Source organism: Taudactylus pleione, unplaced genomic scaffold, assembly GCF_031769625.1.
Source record: "Taudactylus pleione unplaced genomic scaffold, aTauple2 ptg000186l, whole genome shotgun sequence".
In the NCBI taxonomy this organism is placed as follows: domain Eukaryota; kingdom Metazoa; phylum Chordata; class Amphibia; order Anura; family Myobatrachidae; genus Taudactylus; species Taudactylus pleione.
This window is the reverse complement of record NW_028284588.1, coordinates 8,587,703-8,614,487: the sequence shown is the minus strand read 5'-3', so window position 1 is coordinate 8,614,487 and position 26,785 is coordinate 8,587,703. Positions and strand designations below refer to the sequence as shown.

Here is a 26,785-nt window from a genome sequence, read left to right as displayed (position 1 = left end):
GCACAATCGCATTTCTAGACAATTATTTTATTCTTTAAAAGCCAAAAACAAGCATGTAGCATTTCCCATTCAAAGCTGGCTGTGTGTCACTAACCACAAACTGCCCCTCTCAGTTTCACATTGACTGCTTGCATCTTGCCTATCTCTTTGAACTGTCCTTTTATACTGGTATCTACAGTATCACCCCTACATTCATATGGCTCATGTACAATCATCTCACTCTCTCCTTCCTTGAGTCTCATCAGTCAGATTTCCGTCTCCAGGGTGCCTTCATCAGTGTTACTAAAGATCTTCTCTAAGTGAATATGAAAGATAATTTCTCTATGTTCTACTTTTTGCCACTTTTGACACCATCAACCCCACTATTCTCCTGTGCACTTCACACTCCACTGGAATGAGAGCGTCTCGTGTTGCTTCATAATTACCCTGTGTTTTTACCTCAGTTTATACCCTCCTCTCATTGTTTGTGTCTCTCAAGGCTCTGTCTTCAAGCCCCTGATGGCAATCTACCTCTCTTCCTCTGACCTCTCCCCTCTCTTACTACTTCCTGTGCAGGGATACGGAGCGAGGTGGTGGTGGTGGGGGGATCGTGGATCAGGGGGAAAGATCTCCTGGCGGCCCTGTCCATGTGTCTAACCATTTCTCACCATTTGCTTTAAAAGTCTCATTCTCACCCACTCCCTCTCTTTCACCAATAACAATCCCATATATACCCCTCAAATCCCTCTTACATCTCTAACCTGGTCTCTCTATACTCCCTGCTGCTCTCTGTTCTCAATCTGATCTGCACCTTTCCTCCTCATTGATAATTGCCTCCTACTCCCACCTCTGTATTGATTCCCTCTTATTGAATACACTTCCACTCCAAATCAGTCTCTCCCACAACCTCCAAAGGTTCAAATGCTCTCTGAAAACTTACCTGTTCACCAAGGGCTACCTACCCCTCCTCCTCTTCCTGACATATCGCTTGCTGGCCTACCATCTTTCAGTCCTTCGCACCTCTTTCTCTCTGATGCCCTTCCCACTAGACTGTGTTTTTGCCCACAGGGTCCACTTCTCTCCATTGTCTTTCTCGTCCGTCTCACCTTTTTCATTCTACTTTGTTTCACTTTTTTGTTAATATTTTTAAGCACCATCGCCCAATTCTATGAAATGTGATTTTCATTGCAGAACACAAGGATCATGGGTTCATTTTATTAAGTAGATTCATACTATGGATGTGCAGGCTCGGATTATCTTGCATGGACAAACATCATCATTCCTGGACAAAAGTCCAGGAATGATGATGTTTGTCCATACAAGATGTTGTTTTGCCTCTTTCTGAGCCCGGATTTTTGGAGGGAAAAATCCGAACCCGGCGTGCAAATCCGAACTAATACGAGCCTGCACATCCCTAATTCATACAAATAAATGTAAGTATGATGTTTCCTGTCCCTTTTCTCAATTACTCTACAATACTACTTCCTGAATGTTCCTCAACAGTAGACCGCCTAGAAAAGTAGTGCCCTTATTGTTCTGGGGTTTATTACTGATAGCGTTCATATTCTTTTTTTTTTTTTAGGAATAATTGTTAGTTGTTGTTATGTTATGATATTTATGCTGTTACAAGGTAGTTTACAATAGAGAAAGTACACATAAACCATGGACCAAAGACAAACAAACTATCCAAAAATGACTTGTTGGAAAGTAAGTGATATTTGCTTTTTTTCTAGGGTTTAACAGGGACCTGTCTTTTCTTCTTGCGAACAACAGATAAACCAATAACTACAGCCAACATTATTCAAGTGAGTTTTATATTGGTCATTACCAACAAATAATTAATCAACGGGATCTGATTCACTATTTGTCATTCACTACAAATTAATATTATCTATTTTAATGGTTAACAAAAATGGTAATTTCCTGAATTCTCTAACAGATATACTTCAATACAAATATGCTTCATACAGTAGGATTACCCAATTTGCAATTTCCAATTTACAAGTTTCAATTATTTAAAGTGGGAGTCCAGAGCTTGCAATTAATGGAACCTCTGCTGGTCAGCTGTCCGCAATGATCTTTGAGCACCAGAGGAGAAAGGGATTAAATACACTGGTGAAAATGACTTGAGCTCCTAATTGGAAGAGAGTTGTCCAGACAGGGACCAGGTATTCTTTCCAAACCCCTGGTGCTCACAGATCATTAAAGAGGCTGAACAGCAGATACTGACCCTGATTGTAAGTACTAAGGTAATGGTGAACAAATAGCAAAGGTCAGGTATTACCAGTTAAATACTAGGTTGGGGTAGAGTGCAATAATAGTTTTACCCTTTTACATTTTTGCTAAAGAGAGACAGTAAGTAAACCAACTAAAAATAAATGCTTTATGATATGAAAATTAAACCATTGGTCTCAATGGGTCAGTTTCAATTAAGATCGGAAGCTGCCAAAACAGGTTACAGCTGCTTCATGTGTTAAAGCTGCTGGCATATAATTGAAACCGGCCCCTTAACACAGTATTGAAAACTAAACCATGTAAAGAGCATTCAAAGTATGTTCTCAAAGCCTGCCTGCAACATAGTGTACTCACCTACCAAGTGCTAATACTTGAACATTGGCTTGAAGCAAAGCAAAAATAAAACTTTTCAGAAAATGTGTGTACAGGTGTGACTAGACAGACTTACTACGCTAGCCTCCACATTATTCCTGAGCCACCCGAGTGGGATTACTTTGCCACTTTACGGTATATGGATTCTCTTTCCTTTAGCAACTGCTATTTTCTGACTCCTACTGGGGTAAATTTACTAAGAATCGAGATTGGTCGAGATGACAATCTCAGGAGATTTTAGGCATGTTTTTCAACTAGCAAATTTACTAAAGGCAAAGTTGGGTGAGTTAGAGAGAGATTTCTTTCTTCTCACTCGTAAAACTCGGGAGAGATAGTTATCACCATTGGGCAAACTCGGAAGTACTTTTCACCTAAAAGATACAGCTTGCAAATTTACCAAGAATCAAGATGACAAACTCGGGTGAGATGCCAGCAAACTCTCTGCCAAATTGAAGTTTTAAACACTCACCTCCAGAGCTGCGAGTTTGCCAGAAACATACACAGATCAGTGTGATTTGTGTATGTTTCTGCCTGTAAATAGTTAAATTAGGGTTATTTAAAAAAAATAAATTACGTAGGGTCCCCCCCCAAATACATAACCAGCCCCGGAGTTGTCAGCCGGTCCTGGTTCCAAAAATTAGTGGGAACAAAATGAGTAGGGTTCCACCATAATTTAGGAACCAACACCAGGCTGCAGGGCCAGTCCTGGTTTTAAATATAGGGGGGGAAAAATTGCGTAGGGGTCCGTCTATATTTAAAACCATCACTGGACCAAACTGTCCAGGGTGTAATGCCAAGCCAGGAGACCCTATTACCGGGTCTCCAGGGCCAAAGCATTCTCACCCCAAGCCGGGGATCTCAGGGGAGGGGGGACCCCCGAAAAAAGGGGTCCCCTCTCCCCCGAAACCCCAGGCTTGGTCTGAAGCCCGGGGCAAAACGACTTACCTCAACCAAGTCGAACAGATGTAAGTATATGCTGTTACATATACTTACACCTCGCGAAATGATAGTTGACCGAAGTCAGCTGGAATTTCTCACAGGCCATATAGCCAATCAGCGGCCTCTTTACATGTAGCGGCCACTCATTGGCTGGTTCCACGTGGGTCCCAGCCAATGAGCGGCCGCTACATGTAAAGTGTGTGTGTGTGTAATGTCTTTATTTAACTATTTATTTTACAGTGGAGGTAAGGGTGCCGGCCGCCTGCTGGCACTTGTAGTTCCACAAGTGCCAAAGGGCAGGCATGCTGGCACCTGTAGTTCCACTGTAAAATACAATAGTTTTCTGTAATTTTACATATTATTACCCCCGTACCCACAGCCCAGGCTTCAGACCAAGCTTTGAGTTTCGGGAGAGGGGGGACTCCTTTTTTCGGGGGTCCCCACATCCCCTAAGATCCCCGGCTTGGCCTGACCGGCTTGGGGTGAGAATGCTTTAACCCTGGAGACCCGGTAATAGGGTCTCCTGGCTGTGGCATTACACCCCGGGTGGTTTGATCCGGTGCTGGTTTTAAATATAGGGGGACCCCTAAGCCATTTTTTTCCCCCTATATTTAAAACCAGGACTGGCCCTGCAGCCTGGTGCTGGTTCCTAAATTATGGTGGAACTCTTCTCATTTTGTTCCCCCTAATTTTCAGAACCAGGACCGGCTCTGCAGCCTGGTGCTGACGATCCCATGCAGTGCTATGCAGCGGGGCCCGGCATATTGGACGGTCGGGCACCAGATCTCCCAGTGTGTACAGAACCGCCCGATATGTCGGCCCGTCGGCGCTGGGCTCGTGGGTCGCATTGCTGGGTACACAATCGTTTAGTGTGAACCCAGCTTTAGATACTATTATCTAAAATGCACCTTCAATAGATATAAAAATATGTTAATATAATTTGAGAACTACGCATATCGCCTGGGCTAAATCCTCTTCAGTGCTGCAAGGTTGAGCATTATTAACTGGTCCAGTGTGGTAGTGCCAAACATTAAATATAACATGTTAAAATACTCTAAAACATTTCCTAACATTTATTTACCTTTACGCTGATATTTCCCTGGTCCGAGTGTCAGGTGCCGGGACTTAACTACTTTGTAAGTGCAGTTGCCAGACACCGCCTCAGTGGGGCCGTAACCAGCTATGGGTGACCGGTGCTGCCGTCCAGAGCACAGTGTTCTGTGGGCAGCACCGCCAACCATCCACGGTCCCTGTATCTGGCTAGTAGGGTGTCTGGAATGGCACCCTGCAGCCAGAATCGCCGATGCAGTGCCACCCGGAGCATCCCCTGGACGCCTCAAAGGGCAGACAGCAGCCATAACAGCCTTAGGATGCTCCGGGCAGTGCTGTTGTTCCGGTTGATTTGGCCCCATCATGTGGCATGAAGTCATGCGCTGAGGTGGGCGTGTTCGGAACGCGAAGTTACAGCGCTGCAGCTAACTGTATCAGTTATTAGAACTGCAGGCCATGCCCCCTTGTGACATCATACAGAGGGGCGGGGCTGGGTCACAATCGCTGGGAATTACAGCAATGCCCGAGGGTGCTCAGTGGGGATGTAAGGGCAACAGTGTGCACGTCTGAAGTGTCCTAAGGACGCTCCAGGCGGCTCTGCTGCAGATATTCTGTTTGCAGGGTGCCTGCTAGTCAGATGAAGGGGCTGTGGGTGAGTGGCATTGCTGCCCACATGGCTTTATGAGGTGCAGAGCTGTAACTAGACTTTTTGGTGCCCTGTGCCAGAAAGAGCATTGGCGCCCCCCTCATCTTTCAAAGGAACATGATACACCCAGAAAAGGGGAATTGCCTCATGGGGAAGGGCCAGGGAAGAGATAGGGGAGGCCAGGAGATGCTGGGGATGAAATAAGAGGAAGTTATAAGTGAGAATAATAATAAACAGAAATTTGACAGGCCCAAACAGCGCCCCCTGACCTGTGGTGCCCTGTGCGATGGCACCGGCCGCACTACCCTAGCTATGGCCCTGGTGAGGTGGCACCATTCGCACACCTTTAGTAGCGGCCCTGATATTTGCAGAACATAACCTACATATCCAGTTTGTGTTAGGCGCATAACACTGACATTTCCCCTTGATGGCGCCATTGTACGGAAAAATAACTTTTTCAGTGCTGTGATGACCATCTTGGCTGCATGGCTTCATTCCTCAGCCACAACAGGTACATTCACTCACATGAACTATCAACTTTAACGTCTTTAAAAATGTTAAGAACATGCATTGAATGCTATCATGAGACCTTGAAATTAAAGTTGTCCTTAGGCTAAAAATAGGCCAAATATACAGAATAATAATAGGGGACAATTTAAAATAGCCATGAAGATCCATAATAGCCACACGTGGTATGTTTTCGTGCAGTTATGGTAATGATATTATCGCAGATTTTTGCTAACATCTTCTAGTTTGTGCAAACAAATATGAGCCAAATAAGCAGATCATGTGATCTGTACACAGCATGTAGAAACATAACTTACCAGGCTACTATGGAACCTTGCAGCTAATTGAATCAGAGTGCTAATGTTTAACTCCCCTTGTTGTAATGCACTGGTAATATGAACATAAAGCATTTGATCCATTGAACTCTGCATAGAAACTTGTCTACATTTCATTTTCATTCTGTATAATACCCAGCACTTTTCAATATGAATAGACTTATGAAGTAGAAAGTAAATGGAGACATGTCTGTAGAAAATCTGATGGAGACATGATCTTGAAAATAGTGAAGTTGTTTTGCAGGTAAAGAAAATACAGGTTGCACAAGACCCGTTTTATGACCTTCTCTCTCTTATACTGTAGGAAGTAAATTTCAGCATGTTTGAATGTACAAATGGCAATATTCTCCAAGGCCTGGAGATCTTACTGGCTCAGGTTCTGGTGCCAGCACTAAAATGTCAAGAGGTACGTTATCTCAGTTATAGGTGTGAATGCTGCTCTTTCTTTTAGTTATGTTTGATGCATTGTAGCTCCTGAGAATTCTCATACTGCTATAGAGAGTGTTGAAGTGCCATGATCCTGGATTTCACATTTCGTTTACTGCACTCTTTAATAATGAAGCCTGCCATTCTGTTACATAGCTTACACAGAAATTAATTGAGACTTTGTGAAAGAATCAATGTAATAACTGTATACCATCAATATGACTGTATCGCATGGGCGGGCTGGCATCGTTGGGTCTTAAATGCTGCCAAACAATGGAGTTCTCCTACCCCAAGTCATAGCTAGCATTTTGCCACAAAACAAAGTGCCACTTTTACTAGTTTTTAAAACTGTTGATATATAGTGTTCAAGTGACCGGTTTCTGACCCTTCAATGTGAGTCCTTCCATCAGGAAAACTGGATGGTTAGGTCTTATCGACAGTCAGAATGTCGACAAGTAGAAAAGGTGTGTTATGTCAAACCCAGCATGCCGACATGGTAGCAATGCGATTTAAAGCATTGTAACTATGTCGGCTTTGGAACTTTAAACATGATGGTAAGGCATCATGTTTAAAGTTCCAAAGCCAACATGGTTACAATGCTTTAAAGAGCATTGCAACCATGTCGGCATGCTGGGTTCGACATAACGCTGTTATCCTTCTAATTGTCACTTTCTGACTGTCGACAAGTTCACTACATTACAATAAGAGCACCCATCTTATCAATTATTTCATTCTAGTTGGGTCAGAGCAATGGTATATTAAAAGGGAAGTTTTAGGGACAGAGCATGTTGTGCCTGGTGGAAGGGATTATGCTACATCATCATGACCTGACTTTCAACTTCACTTGTACAATTTGGGTCTCTTACATGAGTTGGATTGCCAGTTTCTCGTCTGCAATCCATGTTAGCTCTGTGAGCATGTAATGTTTCTGAAGTAAATTCATATTAGAGCAATGGTATTATTAAAGGCACTTGACTGAGAAAATATCAATTGATTAATAAGAGAGTTGCTTTTTAACTTTCACAAATGTATTTGTCAAAATTTGTAGAATGTTAGAATGAAATATATTCTGAGAAAGCTATATTTTAAATTTGAAGCACCTAGTAGAACTAAATATATTGAGATATTAGGTTGTGGCAATGTGGGGTATCGTCTAAAAGGAAATGCAGGCGCACAGCGGTTGAAAGTGTACCCGCAGGCCCATTTATAATTGATTGAGAACAGGAAAGACACAGTGTTTTTTTATGTTTAGTTAGCCTTTCTGCCATCAGATGTGTAAATAAAAATATATATGGAAATATATATGGAAGCTATTAAAAACTCCATTACTACCAACCTCAAAGATCAGGTGACTTCTTGCACATGCCCACAAAGCCACCAGACAATACATTAACCCTATTCTTGCAGTATTATCTGTTAAACCAGTGATGGGCAAACGAATACATGTGTGGCCTTCTAATCTTCAAATGAGCTACACATTGGGCGGAATTCAATTGATTTCGCGGCCCGCATCTCCCGTCTAAAGTGACAGGAGATCGCGGGTCGCTATTCAATTGTGCCAGAATTTCACGCTGATCGTGCCCATAGATGTCAGGTTTAGCCGCGTAAAGCAGCTAAACCCGACCAAAGTGCTGGACGCGATTGCGAAAAGTGATGTTTGGGCGCCCAAACATGTCACTTTTCGCACATTTCAGCTCTCATCCCCCAGGGGCTGCGAGCTGAAATGTAGCGTTTGGCAGCTGATCGCGCCTGACAGGAGCAAGAATAGAATAGCTCCGTTGGGCGTGATAGGGGCTGGAGAGAATTAAATTCCGCCCATTGCCTTTAAGCACAATAGATAAAACCTATACATTTAAATAAAGAGGCACCACTCTGTAATAACATAAATCAAGCATTACAAATAACTGATAATTCAGTGTGACTTCTATGTTAGTAGATTTCCATAAAAAAAGTGAAAGTTCTGCATTAGACAGGAGTAGACACACACAACACAGCTCTGTAGAAAGGTTTCCATCCGTCACCCTGTTGCGCTTGTTTTTAATGTATAAAATCTCACAAGAACATATGGCAATGCTTAGAGCATACAGTCCATGTAGAAAAAACACTTATAAAAATATGTAATATAATAAAAAAAACTATTTATTTCTCCTAAGATGTGTAGAATGAAATCATCACATTAAACGTATACATATTCCATAGACAAAAAACCTTACGGTTTCACATGTCCCATTAAGGCTTCTTAGACATGATCTGAATTTTCACACCCTGTGGTTATCTGCAGATGCAGAACTCTCACAGAGTGAGATTGCTGTCACTCACAAAATGGTGGAGTTGCTAATTCACAGAATGGTGTGCTCATTGGAATACACACTTGCAGTCTATGCAACTGGGATCTGAGCAGAAGATCATGTCTAAGAAGCCTTAATGGGACATGTGAAACCATAAGGTTTGTTGAGTATGGATTGCTTTTTTAAAATTTATCAGGGTTTGGAGGAGCAAACCAGGCCACCTGCAGGGGAGAAGGGCAACAAAATGGTACACTAGCGCAGGTGGAGGAAGGCCGGTACACAGGTAGAGATGGCTGCGGGGGGGTGGGCTGCAGGTGTGCGGGGCAGTGGCAGCAGCGGGGGTGCGGAGCAGCGGGACAGTGCACAGCGGCATCAGCAGGCGTCAGAGGCATGCATCTGAGAAAATAAGATCAATAAGACACAAATGCATTTACATATCAGTGAGATCCATCTATGCATCTATGTTAAAATTGAATATGTGTAAAATAAAAAAAGGACGTGTCCCCCAAAATGTACAACCAGCCCTGAGCTTTTCACTGCCGGTCCTGGTTGTGAAAATACAGGGGACAAAAATCATGATTAATGTGATGATTTCATTCTACACATATTAGGAGAAATAAATTGTTTTTTTATTATATTACATATTTATATAAGAGTTTTTTTCTACATGGACAGTATGCTCTAAGCGCTGCCATATGTTCTTATGAGATTTTATACCGATATACACACCAGGATACTACCTGGTTTCTTGCAGCAGCTAGAGAGCATACAACCAGATAATTGATTGATTTATTATTGATTACATTCTTTTTAGAAATAAAGTGACCCATAGTAGCGCTACAGTTTTTTTGTTCACCAGTTTCGATTGTTTTTAATGTGGCTCAAATATCACACAACACTAACAGTATAGCAGTGCTATCTATCCCTCTTGAGTTCCCTACTCTGTTCCCCTGAGTGAGCATATGCAAGGAATGGCTCTATAGAACAGAGCTATCGTAGGAAAGGACAAATACCTCCTACTCCCCTTTAATAGAGATGCATGTCTCCCGAGAGTTGGAAATGTTGGATCAAGGCGTTTTTCTGAGCCTATACTGTGCTCTTCGTAAGTGAAGCCATATAGGTCTATTTTTAACTACTTTGCAGTTTTATTTGCTACGAGCTGTAACAGTTATGACAACATGTTGCTACTTATGGGACAGTGAGGAAAGCATTAGGGGCGGAATCTAGTAGCGTACAATTAAAATAAAAAATTCGAAAACATTTACAGCAGTTTTGTCGCAGTACGGATAGGCAAGTAATTCACATTGAGCTTTGTGATACTTATTAAATCTGCTACTGTTGATATCTAATTCTATTCCCAGAATTGGGGGGCTGTGAAGGACGGTCTACAGAATTCGCAGATACAGGAGTTCTTAGACTCTTTGGACAAATTTGTTGCGACTTTGTCATCTGCAAAGAACAATTTGGAGGGAAAAATTGAACTAAAAAAAGTGGACAGTGGTAATTTCCTTGACAACTTGCAAAACCCTTCAGACTTTATAGCTGCAGGTTAGTATGTGTATTGTTGGAAGGGGCGGGGAGGGGGGGTGTTATGTTGACGCAGGAGCGGGGCCTAAGGTAAGTATTGTCTTTGTATTTTTTATTTTTCAGAAGGGAGGCATGGGGCATTACTACTAGGGGCATGTCTATAAGGGGGCATTACTACTAGGGGCATGTCTATTAGGGGCATTACTACTGGGGACATGTCTATAGGGGGGCATTACTACTGGGAGCATGTCTATAAGGGGCATTACTACAGGTGGCATGTCTATAAGGGGCATTACTACTGGGGACATGTCTATAGGGGGGCATTACTACTGGGAGCATGTCTATAAGGGGCATTACTACTGGGGCATGTCTATAAGGGGGCATTACTACTGGGACATGTCTATAAGGGGACATTACTACTGGGGGCATGCCTATAAGGGGCATTACTACTGGGGGCATGCCTATAAGGGGCATTACTACTGGGGGCATGTCTATAAGGGGCATTATTACAGGAGGCATTACTACTGGGGGCATGTCTATAAGGGGCATTACTACTGGGGGCATGTCTATAGGGGGCATTACTACTGGGAGCATGTCTATAAAGGGGCATTCCTACTGGGGGCACTACTATAGGGGGCACTAATGGGGGCATTCCAACTTTGGGCACTACTATAGGGGGCATTCCTACTGTGGGCACTACTATAGGGGGCATTATTACTGGGGCACTACTAATGTGGGCACTACTATAGGGGGCACTACTACTGTGGGCATTGTATTTGGGGCACTACTACTCAGTACTGTGGGCCTTGTGTATAAGGGGCACTAATGTGGGCATTGTGTAAAAGGGGCACCACTGTGTGTCATAACATGAATAAGGGACTAATGTGTGGCGTAATTTGAATTGGGGATACTGTATTATAAAGGGAATTACTGCATGTGGCATAATGTGCTATATAGGGCATTACTGCATGTGGCATAATATGTTATACAGGGCATTACTGCATGTGGCATAATGTGTTATAAAAGCCATTACTGCATGTGGCATAATGTGTTATACAGGGCATTACTGCATGTGGCATAATGTGTTATACAGGGCATTACTGCATGTGGCATAATGTGTTATACATGGCATTACTGCATGTGGCATGTGTTATAAAAGCCATTACTGCATGTGGTATAATGTGTTATACAGGCCATTACTGCGTGTGGCATAATGTGTTATACAGGGCATTACTGCGTGTGGCATAATGTGTTATAAAGGGCATTACTGCGTGTGGCATAATGTGTTATACAGGGCATTACTGCATGTGGCATAATGTGTTATACAGGGCATTACTGTGTGTGGTATAATGTGTTATACAGGGCATTACTGCATGTGGCATAATGTGTTATACAGGGCATTACTGCATGTGGCATAATGTGTTATAAAAGCCATTACTGCATGTGGTATAATGTGTTATACAGGGCATTACTGCGTGTGGCATAATGTGTTATAAAGGGCATTACTGCGTGTGGCATAATGTGTTATACAGGGCATTACTGCGTGCGGCATAATGTGTTATACAGGGCATTACTGAGTGTGGCATAATGCGTGATAAAGGTCATTACTGTGTGTGGTATAATGTGTTATACAGGGCATTACTGCATGTGGCATAATGTGTTATACAGGGCATTACTGCATGTGGCATAATGTGTTATACAGGGCATTACTGCGTGTGGCATAATGTGTTATACAGGGCATTACTGCGTGTGGCATAATGTGTTATACAGGGCATTACTGCGTGTGGCATAATGTGTTATACAGGGCATTACTGCATGTGGCATAATGTGTTCTACAAGGCATTACTGCGTGTGGCATAATGTGTTATAAAGGGCTTTACTGTGTAAGGCGCATTACTGCACATGGCAATTATTCGCCACGAGGGGACAGCTTGGGCGAAGCCCAGCACCTTCCTAAGTGCTCGGCACTCCCCACAGTTTGATGAATTGGGGGTGTTCCGCAAGGACACGCCCCCTCTCCGGAAGTGCGTGTGCTTTCAGCGCGTGCAGAGGAACGTCATCTACAAAAAGTTGTTGGTTTTTTTGTTTTTTTTTGGGGGGGGGGGAAAGGGGGCGCATCTGTGAACTTTCGCCCTGAGCTCCACAATGTCGAGAACCGGCCCTGGCTGTAAATATGTACCCGGAGTGTACTATCATGACCACCCAATACATGGCACCTCTTTCCGCCACCAGAGAGGCTACCATAACCATATTCTAGTGGAGGGCTCTGTGTCAGTCCAACAGATACCGCTTCCATCTATCTATAGTCTGCCCTTGCTCATTGATCTCGCTGCTCCTCAGCAGCTTCTCATGCCAGTGTGACTCTGGTGCCCCCCCTCACCCACAACTCCCCTTCCCACTCCTCCCTGGTGGCAGCTCTAGCCGCAGACCTGTGCTGCTGGCCCAAGCATAAGCACGGCTGCAGATTTTCCAGGAGCTGGATGTCAACAAGGAAGCCCTAGACGGAGCTTGGGCATGGGAGGTGGGGGCCTGGAGCACCGGCGACTTAAGCTGGGGGCAGATCTTTGGTGGAGCAAGTCCCCTGCATGTGAAGCAATCAGCAGTAGACAGGGCATTTTGTGATTTCTAGGTCCACCACAGTAGCAGTCTTACAGTATCTTGACTCAAACTGAGCCCTCAAAGCCCCAACATCAGGTGGTTTTTCCCCTCCATCAGGGGTATCGGGAGGGCTCAACACCCCACATCAGGTGGCTTTCACCTTTATCAGGAGGACTCCGAGCCTCATGTTAATTGCACTATACAGGTCACTATCTTATCTGTGACTAACGCATAGCTGCATACTTGCCAACACTCCCTGATGGTCAGGGAGACTCCCTGAAATAGTACCAATCTCCCTGAAGAGCCTAGCAATCTCCCTGATTGCACCTTACCCCTGTTATATAGCTGTTTTTATATATATATATATATATATATATATAAACAGCTATATATCAGAGATATATACATTCAAATGGTGTAATCAGTGCCATTTCCCTTCATTAGTTATAAGGCACAATGGGGGTCATTCAGACCCACTCGCGAGCGGCAGTACGCTCGCAAGTGGGTCGATGGTCCCCACTGCGCATGCGCACGACGGAGGGAGCTCCGTCGTGCGCATGCGCGAGACCCGGCTAGCGAAGGACTTTCCATCGCTCCGGGTCTCGCACCAAAGGGGGCGTGCTGTCGATGTTGATTGATAGCACGCCCCCTTTGGTGGGCGTGCCGGGGGCGTGCCTGCTAGACGGAGGCGCTCCCATGGTAGGCAAGTATTCATAGCTGTATATACCGGAAAGAGGGTGTCTTGGGGGATATCCTGCAAACTTACTTTAGTAAATAGGCCTAATAGAAAGAAATTCATATATTCTTGTTTAGTGTTTTTATGCGTATAGACAGATATCTGGGATGAACTTATGCTGCTACTTAGATTGTAAGGTTATAACAGACACATAAGAAATTATGGTCCACATTAGTAATGTTTATGTAGTGTTATCTTGCAGTAAGTGTTATTATTTACTGGTATTCCAGAGAATTTCTGGCATACAGTGGTGTCAGTGGCCCCCAGCACTGATGTTGTCATATTGGTTAGCGACAATGGTAACATAAATACAAACAATCTGAGGTGATATGATGAGATTTACAAGCAGCTGCTGCCCTTGCAGTCCTGCCATATTAAAACCAAGTCTTTGTGGCCTTTACACAAATTGAGGCTAATCCCTATGAACATTTACAAAAAACAAACAAAAACAAACTTGGATGGCTGGAATCTACATTTGTGTCTATCCAAATATGCCATTTAAAACTGCAATGTCTTTTTCAGGAGGCAACAGTGAAGTGATTGAAAAGCTGGAGGGAATGCTATCGGTTTGGATCAAGCAGATTGAACAGGTTCTTGCTGAAAGTGAGCAGATGAGGAAAGAAGCAGATGACATTGGCCCGTCCGCAGAGCTGGAACACTGGAAGTCACGGATGTCATCATTCAATAGGTTTCAAAATATGAACAGAATTATTAATGCAAAATATACTTTACTAATAAGTATCAACATTTAGAAGTTTCCTGGCACACTGAGCTTATTAGAATATTGCTGAATTTTAGTAACAGTCCCAAGTAACACAAAAGCCAGCATTTAAAATCACGACTTGTTTTCCAGAAATACCTAAAGTCAGAAAAGAAGATCCCTTAGATTTGTGGAGCAATTCAACTGTTGCAAGTAGCTTTCATTGTCAGTAAATCTACAAAGTGATACAAGCAGGATAATCCATGAATTGCCTATGTGCTGTACTGTAACTAGATCTTCACAGGTTGAGAAAATGGACAAGGTTTCAGAAACAACCATTCATTATATTCATTATATTTCATTTTCCTACAATTTGCATGTGTGAAGACTGCAGCAACATTATTTATTGTGAAAATGAAGGCAACCACAGCATAAAGAAACGTACAACAATCAGGGCAGATACAGATTATAACAGTAGCTGACCTGCTACCAAACTATGGTACAGTCCAATTATCTATACCTCTGAATAGAATAGAATTACACCTAACAGAATAAGGGAACTGTGCAATTGTCCAAAATCTACAGGAACTTAACACAAATAAGATGGTAAATTGAGCATCAGCACTCTATAGGAAAATGTTTATATCTTTCAACCAGGTCCTTTAAAGAGTACAGTTGTGAACCATTAGAACCAGCTATGCACTAACAAGACTTATGCATGACTTTCAGTCATCTGGGACTGGAGGGTGTTAACCTCCATCCATTTTTGTCTCTCATGTCTTCACAGATTATAACAAAGAATCCAGTGCATGTCCAGTATAAATGTTATCCTCCTAATCTTTAGCTTCATAGCATAATAAAAGGAAATGTGATAGAGAATTTGTACAGACATGCAGGACTGGCCTTGCCATTAATGCTCAAACTAAAGTTTGCTTGTTATCTTTACAAAAACATTCACACAATGCCTTCCTTTATGTGACATTGTGTTTTGCAGAAGAACTGTGATATGTTTTGAAAAATACATAATGTTTTGGCATTTACAGACATTTTTTAAATTCATTGTTTGCTTTCCCAAGTCTTTTAGATGAGATCAAAAGCCCCAAAGTCAAGAAAGTTCTAAGCATCCTGCAAGCTGCAAAGTCCAGGATGTTAAAGCAATGGAAAGAACTGGTATTATAACATTCATGTTTCTATATACGATTATTTCCCTCGCAACAAATGCTTCTACTGTGTCAGACCAGTTTATTCTAATGTACCTTATAGTCTAGCTATCCAGAGAACTACCATAAGTTTGGTTGAAACACTACATGACTAATTATAGAATTGCTCATATATGAAGATTCATTCATGCAGAACAGACAGATTTTTGCTTTATCATGGAGGAGGTGATAATTGGGCTTTAGCCTTTGACCACCACTTTTAATGGGATACAGTATGCTACAGCTCAGTGGATGTTACAGTGGAAGGGCAATAATATGCACATGATACCTGTGACCTAGAATATAAAAATGTAATAAATGCAGAGACATGACAAATTTTAGACATTAATGAGGGTCAAACGAGGGAGGGAAGGGAAGAAACTTTTGCTGATGTCTGAATAAGTGAACGACAGAAACTGAGTGGGGTGCACTCCAGTGTAGGCACATAGCTGACAAATAGGAGCAATTGTAAATGCAAATATGCTCTACAACTCTCATTTTTTTAACCACTTATAATGACCCCCCTCCATTCGTCTTTTTTACATTTGTTGCTGGGATACCTAATTTCTTCATTATGGTCAGTCATACAATTTTGCCTTTCAGTAGTTACTCTTACTGAAATTTGTAAGCCATATTGTTATAGCCAGACCTTGCCATAGATAAGAAAGTCTATTATAGAGCTATGATGCATAACAAATATAGTGGAGTTTTTTTCCTTTCTAACAGTTCAGTCAAATGCATATTAACTGTAAGAGCTTCTATAGTATTTTGGCTATAAATAACATAAGTGTCAGTGTCAGCATCCTGAAACCGGAGAAATTGTTTTGCTGGATCTTTAGGAAATCTTTTATTTAGAACAGTGCCATATAACTAAAGTTTTATCGCACTTGAACCACTGTCAGTAAATAAAAGTGCAATAGCTGATGTCACTGTTGAAATATGTTGCTAAAAAAGTAATTCATATCCTAAAGCCAAACTGCAACCAATTATTCTCCCAGAAAGGCAACTTTACCTCTACACTGTAGTAGAAGACATTTTTATTACCTCTCTGTGTAGTAGTCCTATTGTATTTCATATCTTGAGTTAAACATTAAATTAAAAACAACAATAATACCAATAAATAAAATTACTCCCCCTCCCACTACATAATACAGCAGGATTTGAAAAATGTTTTAAGTTTGATCCTATTTTGCCGTCAGGACTGCAATGTTACCAATGCTGCCAATGAAGCAAAGGACAATGTGAAATATCTGTACACACTGGACAGGTTCTTTGGACCTCTGGGGAAAGCCTCACCTGTAAGTACTCTGAACCAGGACTAAATGATGACAGCCTGGATGTAAGCCATTGTTTTAATCTTATTATCTGAATTCTATATTGCAGGCATGTTGTTTAAAGCGTGGCTGTGGTGTTCTGGGCCACATTTGTCTTTGAGGCTGCTGAATATGGAGCTGTATTACTGTATTACTCTTATTCTGTATCAGGGCCACTCCAGGGTTCCATACCTTATGTTGTTAAATAAGTAAAAGGGCCAGGCTGAGGGCTATTACCAATATTGTTTTTGACAAAAGCTGTAAGGTTCCAGTATTGGGATGCTGCCAATACTGTGCCAATGTAGGATTTTCAAGTACCATATAGTGAAATTTCATTTGTCCTTGCAACTGCACTTTCTTAAAAGGTAGCATAATTGTTACTATTTCCTCAATGCATTTCCCTAAAGTACATTGCTAAAAGTACTGTTCATTGTCATTTGCCATTTTATTGACCTTTGCCTCAAACTTTCTGTAATGAGTTATTGTCCTGCTCTACCTTGCTGTATACCAAATAAAACATAATAACTGTGTACAGCTGATTCCCAAGAAGCCCCAAACTCTCGGGTACCAATTCTGTCCTGTACAGGCAGAAGTGACAAAGATGATATTGTTATCCTGCACCTCTACCAATCTTCCCTGAATTACATGTCTTACATAGCTAAATTAAGAGAACTTCATAGAAACATTGTGCCTTAAGGCTTTGGTGGGATAACATTTACCTCCGTTACTAGCAGGCTTACAAAGAGTACCTGTTTTATTAGGATAGTACCTACTTTGCTGTGAAGTACCAATGTAATTTTTGTTTTGAATGTACAGGCCTGAATTTATATATTTTCTACCCTTGGGTGTCACTTGGCAAGATCATGACCTGGCATGGTCATCAAATTCTACACGTTCATAAATGTCTTCAGTATAGTATGTCTCCAGTCAAAATGTTGACATTCATGCTTGTTATGTCGACATTGAACATCTTAACATGTTCATAATGTTGACATACAGCGTGTCGACACTGATGTAATGTCCACATTGTTGTACTGTTGACAGCATCTTTTTACTCTTGATGTATCCCTAATGCTAAGCCTAATGCACATGTTGACATTTCATATGTCGACATCTGTTAATATGGACATTTTCCCAGGTGTCGACATTTAATTCTGGTTTCAATGTTGTCGCTGTCAACATGGTGACTAAATCCTAATAGATCAGTCTTCCTGACCTAAAGATCTGTCCCATGATGGTCAATTCACTACTGATATTCAAGAATATATGAATAAAATGTGCTAGAAATAGGAATCTGATGTGTCCATAAAGGAAAGTAACCTCCATTAATAAATGAAGCTCCCTATAATCAGTCTAAAATTAATATGAATATGAAAAAATAATACAAGACAAGCCTAAGTACATACAAGCCAAGCCAATGGTCAATGGCTTGCAGAAGTGAGAATAGGCTGAGGTCAGAGCATGGGGTTATCAAACAGTTGGGAAGAGTAGCCAATTACAGGAGCCAGGAAACAACAACGAAGTGTTTATGCACTTTTTCCCAGCAAGATGACCCGATTGCACCAATAAGGTTCCTGTGAGTCTGAATGGTTTACATAGCAGAGAACCTCCATGATTATTGGCTCCATAGGGAGTAAGTAATCCGCTTCCACAATAGGCCCAGAGCAAGATCATAGTAAATATATAGAAAGAGTGGCTGATCTGTAGGATCATTGCCTAAGATAGACAGAGAGACAATAGTTCAAACCCAGTAAGAGACGAATAATATGTGGCCAAAATACTAGTATATAACATTTTGTATTTCTGAAAACTTCACATTGAAGAAATACAATAACTCTGTGCTTGGATGTCCTAGGCTACAATGGTGGAGCACATACCAAGCTTGATGAATAGCATTCGTATGATCTACAGCACATCACAATATTACAATACATCGGAGCATATGACTTCTCTTTTCCTCAAAGTCACCAATCAAATTGTGAACACATCCAAGTGTTATCTCAACCAAGGAGTTGTTAAGATCTGGGATCTAGAGAGGTATGGCAAATAATGTCTATGGTTGTCTTTACTTATTCATACAGTGCTCATTCATGAATATAAATGTACTACACTATTACTGTAGTAATATATAATTATTGTAGTTGAAATAATGTCAGTCATATTCAACTATACAAACCTTCAAATATATATATACATTCATTCAGTATGCACTATTTGCTGCTTATATAAGGATAATTTCATTTAGGTCAGACAACATCCTTATGGAAAAGTCATTAATTTCTAGCATTATTTCTATATTGTCTTGCCTTCTAATGAAATCATGATTTTTCCTTATTTTAAATTTTTAAATTAAAAGAATATTTCAGTAAGTGTATGTATATATGTGTGTGTGTATATGTGTGTGTGTGTGTGTATATATATATATATATATATATATATATATATATATATGTAAGTCCACGGTTTAGGGGTCTGTCTGTTCGTTCAGGCTAATTCCTTGAACCACTGGACAGATTTTGATGGGGTTTTCACAATTCTATACAACATTGGTCGGGGAAGGTTTTGGTGTGACAAAAGGGAGCCGAGCAGTAATGATTGTAGTGAAGCATCAAGCTGGTGTATAGAAGCTGACCGGGGTGCTGAAATAGCAAGAGAGTATCTGAAACTGAGACTTGGAATGAAGCAAGTCACAGAAAAAAAACTGTGTTGCTGTGTGACTGACGTATTGCTGTTGCTGCAGTAAGGCCGGGGACTGCCCTCTAATTGGCTCTCTGAGATAGTAAGAGCCAATCAGAGATCGCAATGTGCCCTGTTGTTTAGTAGCAGCCTAGAGAGGGGAGGCAGTCAAGGACTGAGTAGGGTCACATCTGAGGCAGACAGGGAGTGAGAGAGAGAGACTCCAACTAACATATGAAGATGATGCACACACAGTAGTCAGGAAGGAACCAGGGGAGGCATAGCTATCAGAATTTTTTTTAAAAGAACAAACGACCATCAGAACAGGGGCACCATGACAAGGAAGCTCAACAGGAAGCCCAGAAAATGCAGGATACATTGTGCAACGAGGACATTGCTGATCGCCATGTTCAACAGCTGGGGAGGGTGCGCATGGTGGCTGTGGAAATATGCACAGGTGCCCCAGCCCCGGGGACATGCTGCTGATAATGCTTACGGTAGCTGCAATTGGGGGTTGTGGTGACACTGGTGAGATGCAGAGGGCTGGAGTGAGAAGTAGGGGTTGTGGTGAGATGCAAGGACTGTGGTGACATGGCGTAGGTTTTTATGAGATGCAGGGGGCTGTGGCGAGATGAAATTGCTCCTGTGTGAAGCCAAGGCAGTTCTCTAGTGATATAATAAAAATGCTGATCAAATGAGATTGTTAGGATTCGGGTATAAGAGAGAGAGTGCAGCAACAGCCTTGAGGGCTGAAACACTTGGCTAGCTGTGACAGTGGAGCAGCCTTGAGGGCTGGTAGATTTTGACTAATTGTGGCCTGGGGGCTGAGGAAGTTGATGCAGCCTTTGGGCTGTGCAGCAGCCTTGAGGGCTGGTGAGCCTTGGCAGGCTGTGGCCTGTGGGCCGTAGAACAAGATGCGGCTTTTGGGCCGTGCATCAGCTTTGAGGGCTGGTAAGCCTTGGCAAGCTGTGGCCTGTGGGCCGTAGAGCAAGATGCGGCCTTTGGGCCGTGCAGCAGCCTTGTGGGCTGATAAGCCTTGGCAAACTGTGGTCTGATGTGAGGCCTGTGCCGCCCGGTTGACACAGGCGATGGTACACGGGATTGCGTACTTTGGACGCTGGATTGCGGCCTGTGCCGTTGGATTGACACAGGTGGAGGTACGCTGAATTGCATACCCTGGACGCTGGATTGCGGCCTGTGCCGCCGGGTTGACTCAAGCAGCTGGATGCTAGGCTGCACATTCTGGACACTGAGTGCTGTCCGTGCCGCCTATATGATACAAATGGCAGGTAGTAGATATGCGGACCGTGCTGCCTAGATGACATAAATGGCAGATAGCAAAGCTGACAGAAGAACTGGGTACTTGACTGGATTTCAGGAGACAATGCCAGAACCGGACACGTGAAACGCTATCACCGGCATCGGAGAAGCGTTTCCACCAGAAGGATATAGCCGCAGGAACCAATCCAGAATGGAGCAGGAATGATGGACAGTTGATAGGAGGAGTTCAGTGAACGGTCGCCCAGCATTTGCATAAGCGGCTTGTGATAAAGATTTACTACAAATTTTAAGAACATAAAATGGCCTTTTTAAGGGTATATCAGGCTTAATTAATTGAGATGTCCACGCTCTAAAATCCCATCCCCCCAAGTATCAGAAGAGTAGTGGTCCAGTGCCTGGAAGTTTAAACATTTTAAGGTGCTCACCCCCCCTGATGCCACTGTACTACTACTAATTCATTCTCCTGCTGCCAATGCCAGTAGGATTTTGTGATTCTGCACCTCAGACACATAGGGGCTTGGCATGCTAAGGGTAATGTATGGTCAGTGCTCCCCATACAAGTTCTTTGTCATGATGCGGCCTGAGATCGGCCGCTACTCACCTCCGAGCCGGCGTCCTTGGGCTTAGGTGTTCAGTCGCTGGGAGTTGGAGGTGAGTGGTGGCTAAGTATTCTCCCCGGGGTCTGCTTCCGTGCGTGCGTCCTGGTTCCCATGGTGGTGGGCATGAGCGCAACCATGTTGGTCCATATCACCTGACTGGTCTCTCCCAATGGTAGTCTTGCGGTCACTCAGCTGATCCAATGACCAACTACCTAAGGATATTTAGCCTGACTCCAGGAACAGGAAGTTACTGTTCAACTTCGCCTACCCAGTGACTATGATGCCAGTATTTGTTCCAGGCTCAAGATTACTTTCTTCTGTCTACGTCTGACTCCTTAGTATTATTGGAGCCAGTTCGCATCTCAGTCACCTGTGTCTTTCTGAGCATATCCGCGTCTGGATTCCTAGTATCTTACTTTTGTTACCTCAAGTTTTGCTTCAGTTTATCCTCCTGTGTTTATTCAGCTCTGGCTTATTTACCAGTTCCCTGTGTTTTCTCCTGTACCATTCCCAAGCACTAGTTTCTGTAGCTTTCCCTGCGTCTGGATTCACGAAGCACCTTCCCTTATCCCCATGTTGTATCTGCAGTGTAACAAGTTCATTTACCAGCATCTGAGTTCCCTGCACAGTTACTTCCGTGACTATATCTACAGAGTGTCTTCACATTACCCTGCGTCTGGGTCCACTGTAGACCCAGTGTTTCTCTGTGCCTGTATTCCTGAGCTTCCTTTACACTATCCTGCGTCCAGATCTTCCGAGTTACCTAAAGCGTCCAGTACCTAACCTTCCATTATTCCTCGTCACTCTCAACTAGTTTGTTCTTGGATCCTCTGTGTCACTTCCTGGTGTATCCTGCCTCTGAATCCAGCAACGTTTCATAGAGTTTACCAGTGCATCCTTATATACCATTCCATTCATTATTTTAGTGTCATTCCCTAGTCTCCTCGTCACTTCCAGGTACCTAACCAGAGGGCCACGACCTGCTCACTCGGTGCAGCGAAAACCCAAATCCCAATAGGGAGGGGAGGGGTCACTGGTGAAGACCACCGAGTGGGTTAGACTCCTCGCCTCTGTTTAGGTCTAGCCAACACCTGGGTTTGACCTTTATTGAGGGTACTAGCACTGTCACTCCCATCACTGTCTCCTAGCTGTCTCTTAGTTATCCTAACCCCTCGGCTTCTTGTCCTCCACAGAGGAATTCCTGCATCAGATCGTGACATTCTTATTTAAATAAGTGTTTTACTTTAACTAGATAGGGTAGTTTAAGACAGTTGCTTATTTTCTGAGATATTTTTCGTATAATTTGGTATTATGGCTTTTTTATGTAACTGAGAAATACAGAAATAGTAAGATAGACCTATACGCATGTGAGGTTTATTTTGCAAATACTTTCTTGTAAGGGTGTTCATGGTGTCAATGCTTCTTTTTAGGGAGGAGCTTTTGAAGAGGATCCGGGAATGTGTTTACCTGAATGAACAGTACCAGGCTTCTTTCCATAAAATTAAAGAGATACTGAAAGAAACACCAAATGAGAGGCAGTTTGAATTCAGGTATTATGTTCATGTGTTTTCAAATATGTTTATGTCCTGTAATCATATAAGATTCTGGAGGGAGGTTCCAGATCTTTCCAGTGTGTAGCAATCTGATATTGTGTGGCACTTAAAATGTGAATTCTCAGCTTATCTACTTGTTTGTGGTTGTTTGGGATATACAGTACCAGATGTAGAGGTTATTGAAGCACTACAACTATGGGTATAGTGGTTAATACATTCTAGGGTGCAAGCATGTTTCTCTGCATGTTAGTACGCATGAATGATGATGGAGACGTGTATCTGTATGCTTTCAAATATTTTTTTTTAAAGATGAGCTTCACAGTGCTCTGTAATATGTGTGGTATATAGTTTGTATCAGGTGAGCTTCTGTAGGGAGTACCCTTTGCACCCAGCGTCCCAGTACCTCAAGGGGAGACACCAGACATGGCATAAGATCCAGGGACATAGACAGGCTTCACAGATGGATAGATGTTTATTCATCCTGCAGAGCCACACACCTAGACCTGCATCCCTGGTCCACTGTGTCAGAGAGTCATCTTTACCCTCACCAGGGCAAGGGTGAACTTACCGGTAAGTGACCTACCTACTGCAGGATGTGACCCACCAATACACCTGCATATAGCCTTTTGGCTACAGAGGATACACTGTAACCATAAAAAGGAACATATAGCAAAGGCATTAAGTCTGGTCTATACGGAGTAAGGTGCTCCCTGTGAGAGTAACCCAATTTCCCCAGCAAATTGTGGGATATATAATGGTCTTACACTGCTACACCTACAAAGGGCACTCACTACAGGAGCTCACCTGATACAAGCTTATATACAACACCTATTAGAGAGCACTGTCACTCTAATTTTTCAATGAAATATTTTTTGACCGTATAGATACACGTCTTCATCATCATTTCTGCATACCAAGATGCACAGACGCATCCTTATATACTAGACTAAGGTTAACAATATCTTAACAATTACAGCCATAGGTGTAGAGCTCCAACAACCACCGCATCTAATAGATTTTATTTTAGGAGACTGAACTCTCCAGTTGAAGCAGCTCCCGATCCGCTCTTTACCACCCTGAGCGCTGAATCCCAAATCCTACTTTACGTCACTGTTTGATGTTTGAGATGTGAAAAACTAGTTAGGAATAGGAAAACTCTGGCACCAGGCCGCATCCCCCTTGTGACGCTACTGCACCTGGATGTTAATGTTATCCTGATCCGCGGCTATTTTGAAGCAATGCCACTAAATGTGAGACAGATGACCCTCATTTCCATAAAGACGCCAACGTATGATCAAATCTGTAGGATCCAACTGTTCTGGCCATGTGCCATTTGGCCATGTCTGACTGGGTCCAATAAGTTCAGTTGAACTATGACCACTTACAGTTGTGTCCTCATACATCTAGCCTCCTTGCGCGTTAAACAGCCCCTCTAATCGCGCCATGCCGTGGATTGACTCGGTAGTACCAAGCGTGTTTTTTTGTGCAACTTTTTACATTCAAATGCGTCTTATTCACGCAGTGATGTGAATTGGTAGCACAAGCAGATTCTGCTGATTAAAATGATATGCAGCATTACTAACTTTACAGTGTTACAGCTGCTGACACTGTAACGTAGTGTTACGCATGCAGATACACCCGCAGTTGCACACAGAATATAGGCATGCTGCATATCATTTTAATCAGCAGAAGCTGCTTGTGCTATCTATTCACATCACTGTGTGAATAAGACGCATTTCAAAGTAAAAAGTTGCATGAAAGATGCTCGGTGTTACCAAGGCACACGGAGCTCCCGCGTTATGTGTGGCGTGACCTGTAGCGCATGGAGGATAATTGTATGTGGACATATCTGTACATTGTTTGCCACATTTACTGTGTGTCCGGACTGCCTTCTGAAAGCTCCCAATTAGATATTATGTTTTCAAAGATATACTTTTATTTCCATTTATTAGCTGTAAGAGACAAACCGCCATTTTTTGGTGATGTTGAGGCAATCTTTCTGCTGCCTTTGTCAGAAGAATTTGATGAGAAGAAAAAGTAGCTTTGATACCACCTTCCACCTGCTGACTTTCCTAGACGCAACTCTGTGGCTACTCCATGCAGCAATTTCTTTTGGGGCTCCGGGTAGGGGATTCGCAGGTTAGGAAATTTAGTTGGTAGTACAGCTTCATAGGGACGGTAAACTAATTTTCTTTCATTATTGTGACTAGAACAGGAGACTTTATATGCAAGGTACAGTTTTATGTTCTCATCAGGCTTACAGGCTGTCATATGTTAGTTCCTTGCCAGCTCTGGTCACCCCCTGATAATAACATCATATTCTACTCATGGTTATGTCGTCTATCTACTAACCCACACCCGCAAGCTATAGTAATATAAGAGGAATATCATGCTTCTTAACATTGACCGATGAACTCATGTAACATGAAAGTGACTGAATTGGTTGAGATCAAGTCATTTGGCAATAGGTCTAAGCAGTTGGATCTCTTCCAGTGTCATATGGGCCTGTGACTGGTGTAAGATTATCACAAAGATCAGCCACCAGAAGTCACCTGCCTCTTTTTCTGGCTGCATTTACCAATGTAGCTGATAAATTGGTTTATTATTGTGCATGGGGGGGTTTGTTTTGGGACCGCTCATGTTGTGAGCTTGGAACAATTGCAAAACACATGGTAAGCATGAGTGCAAATATTTGTCTTTTATATCGAAGAGTACAAATGTTTATGGTGATTTGTACAGTATAAATACTGAGATTGTGCCACTTCAGTTTTGACCTTTGGCAGCAAGTAAGTAGGTTTATGTCTGATAACAAGCACACACCTGCCCCCTTTTATATGCTTTTATAACTTGAAGCCATGGAAGCCTCAAAATAAAATTGTAAATGAATCTGTTCAATTTGGATTTTTTTACACTCTGTCAAATATAATTTTTTCTCTTCTATTAATTTAACAAATTAGCATAATAATAACTTTGCTATTGGTGTTCTTATTTTACCCAGAATCAAAAAAATACTAATTTTAATTTTATCTTCTATTACACAAAAATCCAAATGATTAATATATTCTATTTTAAAAGAAAGTATTAAATGAATGGGATTTCAATAATCCAATTTCAAGACTGAAAAAGCTATTAAATTTCTAATTGTACAGAATTGCATTTTAATGTGCCTATAAATTTTCTATCTTTTTTTACTATTACACTTTCAGTGAGAATTATATATTTGGGAAACTAGACACTTTTTGCAAGCGCCTTGAGAAGATATCAGACATGAGCAATGTTTTGGAAAGTCTGGCTGATCTTCAGAATATTAGAATTGAAGGAATTGAAAAGATCAATATTCGCTATCAGACAATTGTTAGTAACACCAAGTCAAAGACATATGATGTTCTAGATCACCGAAAGCAAGAAGTAAGTGACACATTGCACGTAGCCTTCCATGAGACATCTCCCCAGTATTAGCATTACAAGGAAGGTTTTGGTAACCAAAGATTTTCGTACTTATTTATAGTATCAAAGATGACTGAGTATTCTAGTTTTAGGGCTTTAATAAGGAGACACTATACATATGAATGGTGATAAATAAATATGAAATAAACTCCTTAAAGCCCGGATCCGGATGTTATCACCTGTATGATCATTAAGAAATTTGTAAGTTATAATGTGCTTCATTCAGTAAGATATTAAGTATATCAGAAATTACTTTGTGGCTTACAGCTTTGTGCTTTAATATATCAAGAGCATTATGTGACTTCTAATCTCCCTGTAGTGTACAGTATGGAGTGTTTTGTCCAATGCAAAGTGCACTGTTTCAAAGATCTGTGTATTA

The 26,785-nt window shown here is 42.1% G+C and overlaps 1 protein-coding gene across 1 annotated transcript in view; it reads left to right on the top strand.

The window, feature by feature from the left end:
- Positions 1–26,785, top strand: part of LOC148519646 (dynein axonemal heavy chain 5-like) — a 449,515-nt gene that overhangs the window by 19,672 nt on the left and 403,058 nt on the right. Inside the window, exons 6-14 of the mRNA XM_088476296.1 lie at positions 1,713–1,784; positions 6,368–6,469; positions 10,139–10,325; positions 14,161–14,326; positions 15,415–15,508; positions 16,737–16,835; positions 18,706–18,887; positions 22,837–22,956; positions 26,166–26,367. Coding sequence (XP_088332422.1) covers positions 1,713–1,784; positions 6,368–6,469; positions 10,139–10,325; positions 14,161–14,326; positions 15,415–15,508; positions 16,737–16,835; positions 18,706–18,887; positions 22,837–22,956; positions 26,166–26,367 — 1,224 coding nt within the window. The remainder of the gene's footprint in view (positions 1–1,712; positions 1,785–6,367; positions 6,470–10,138; positions 10,326–14,160; positions 14,327–15,414; positions 15,509–16,736; positions 16,836–18,705; positions 18,888–22,836; positions 22,957–26,165; positions 26,368–26,785) is intronic.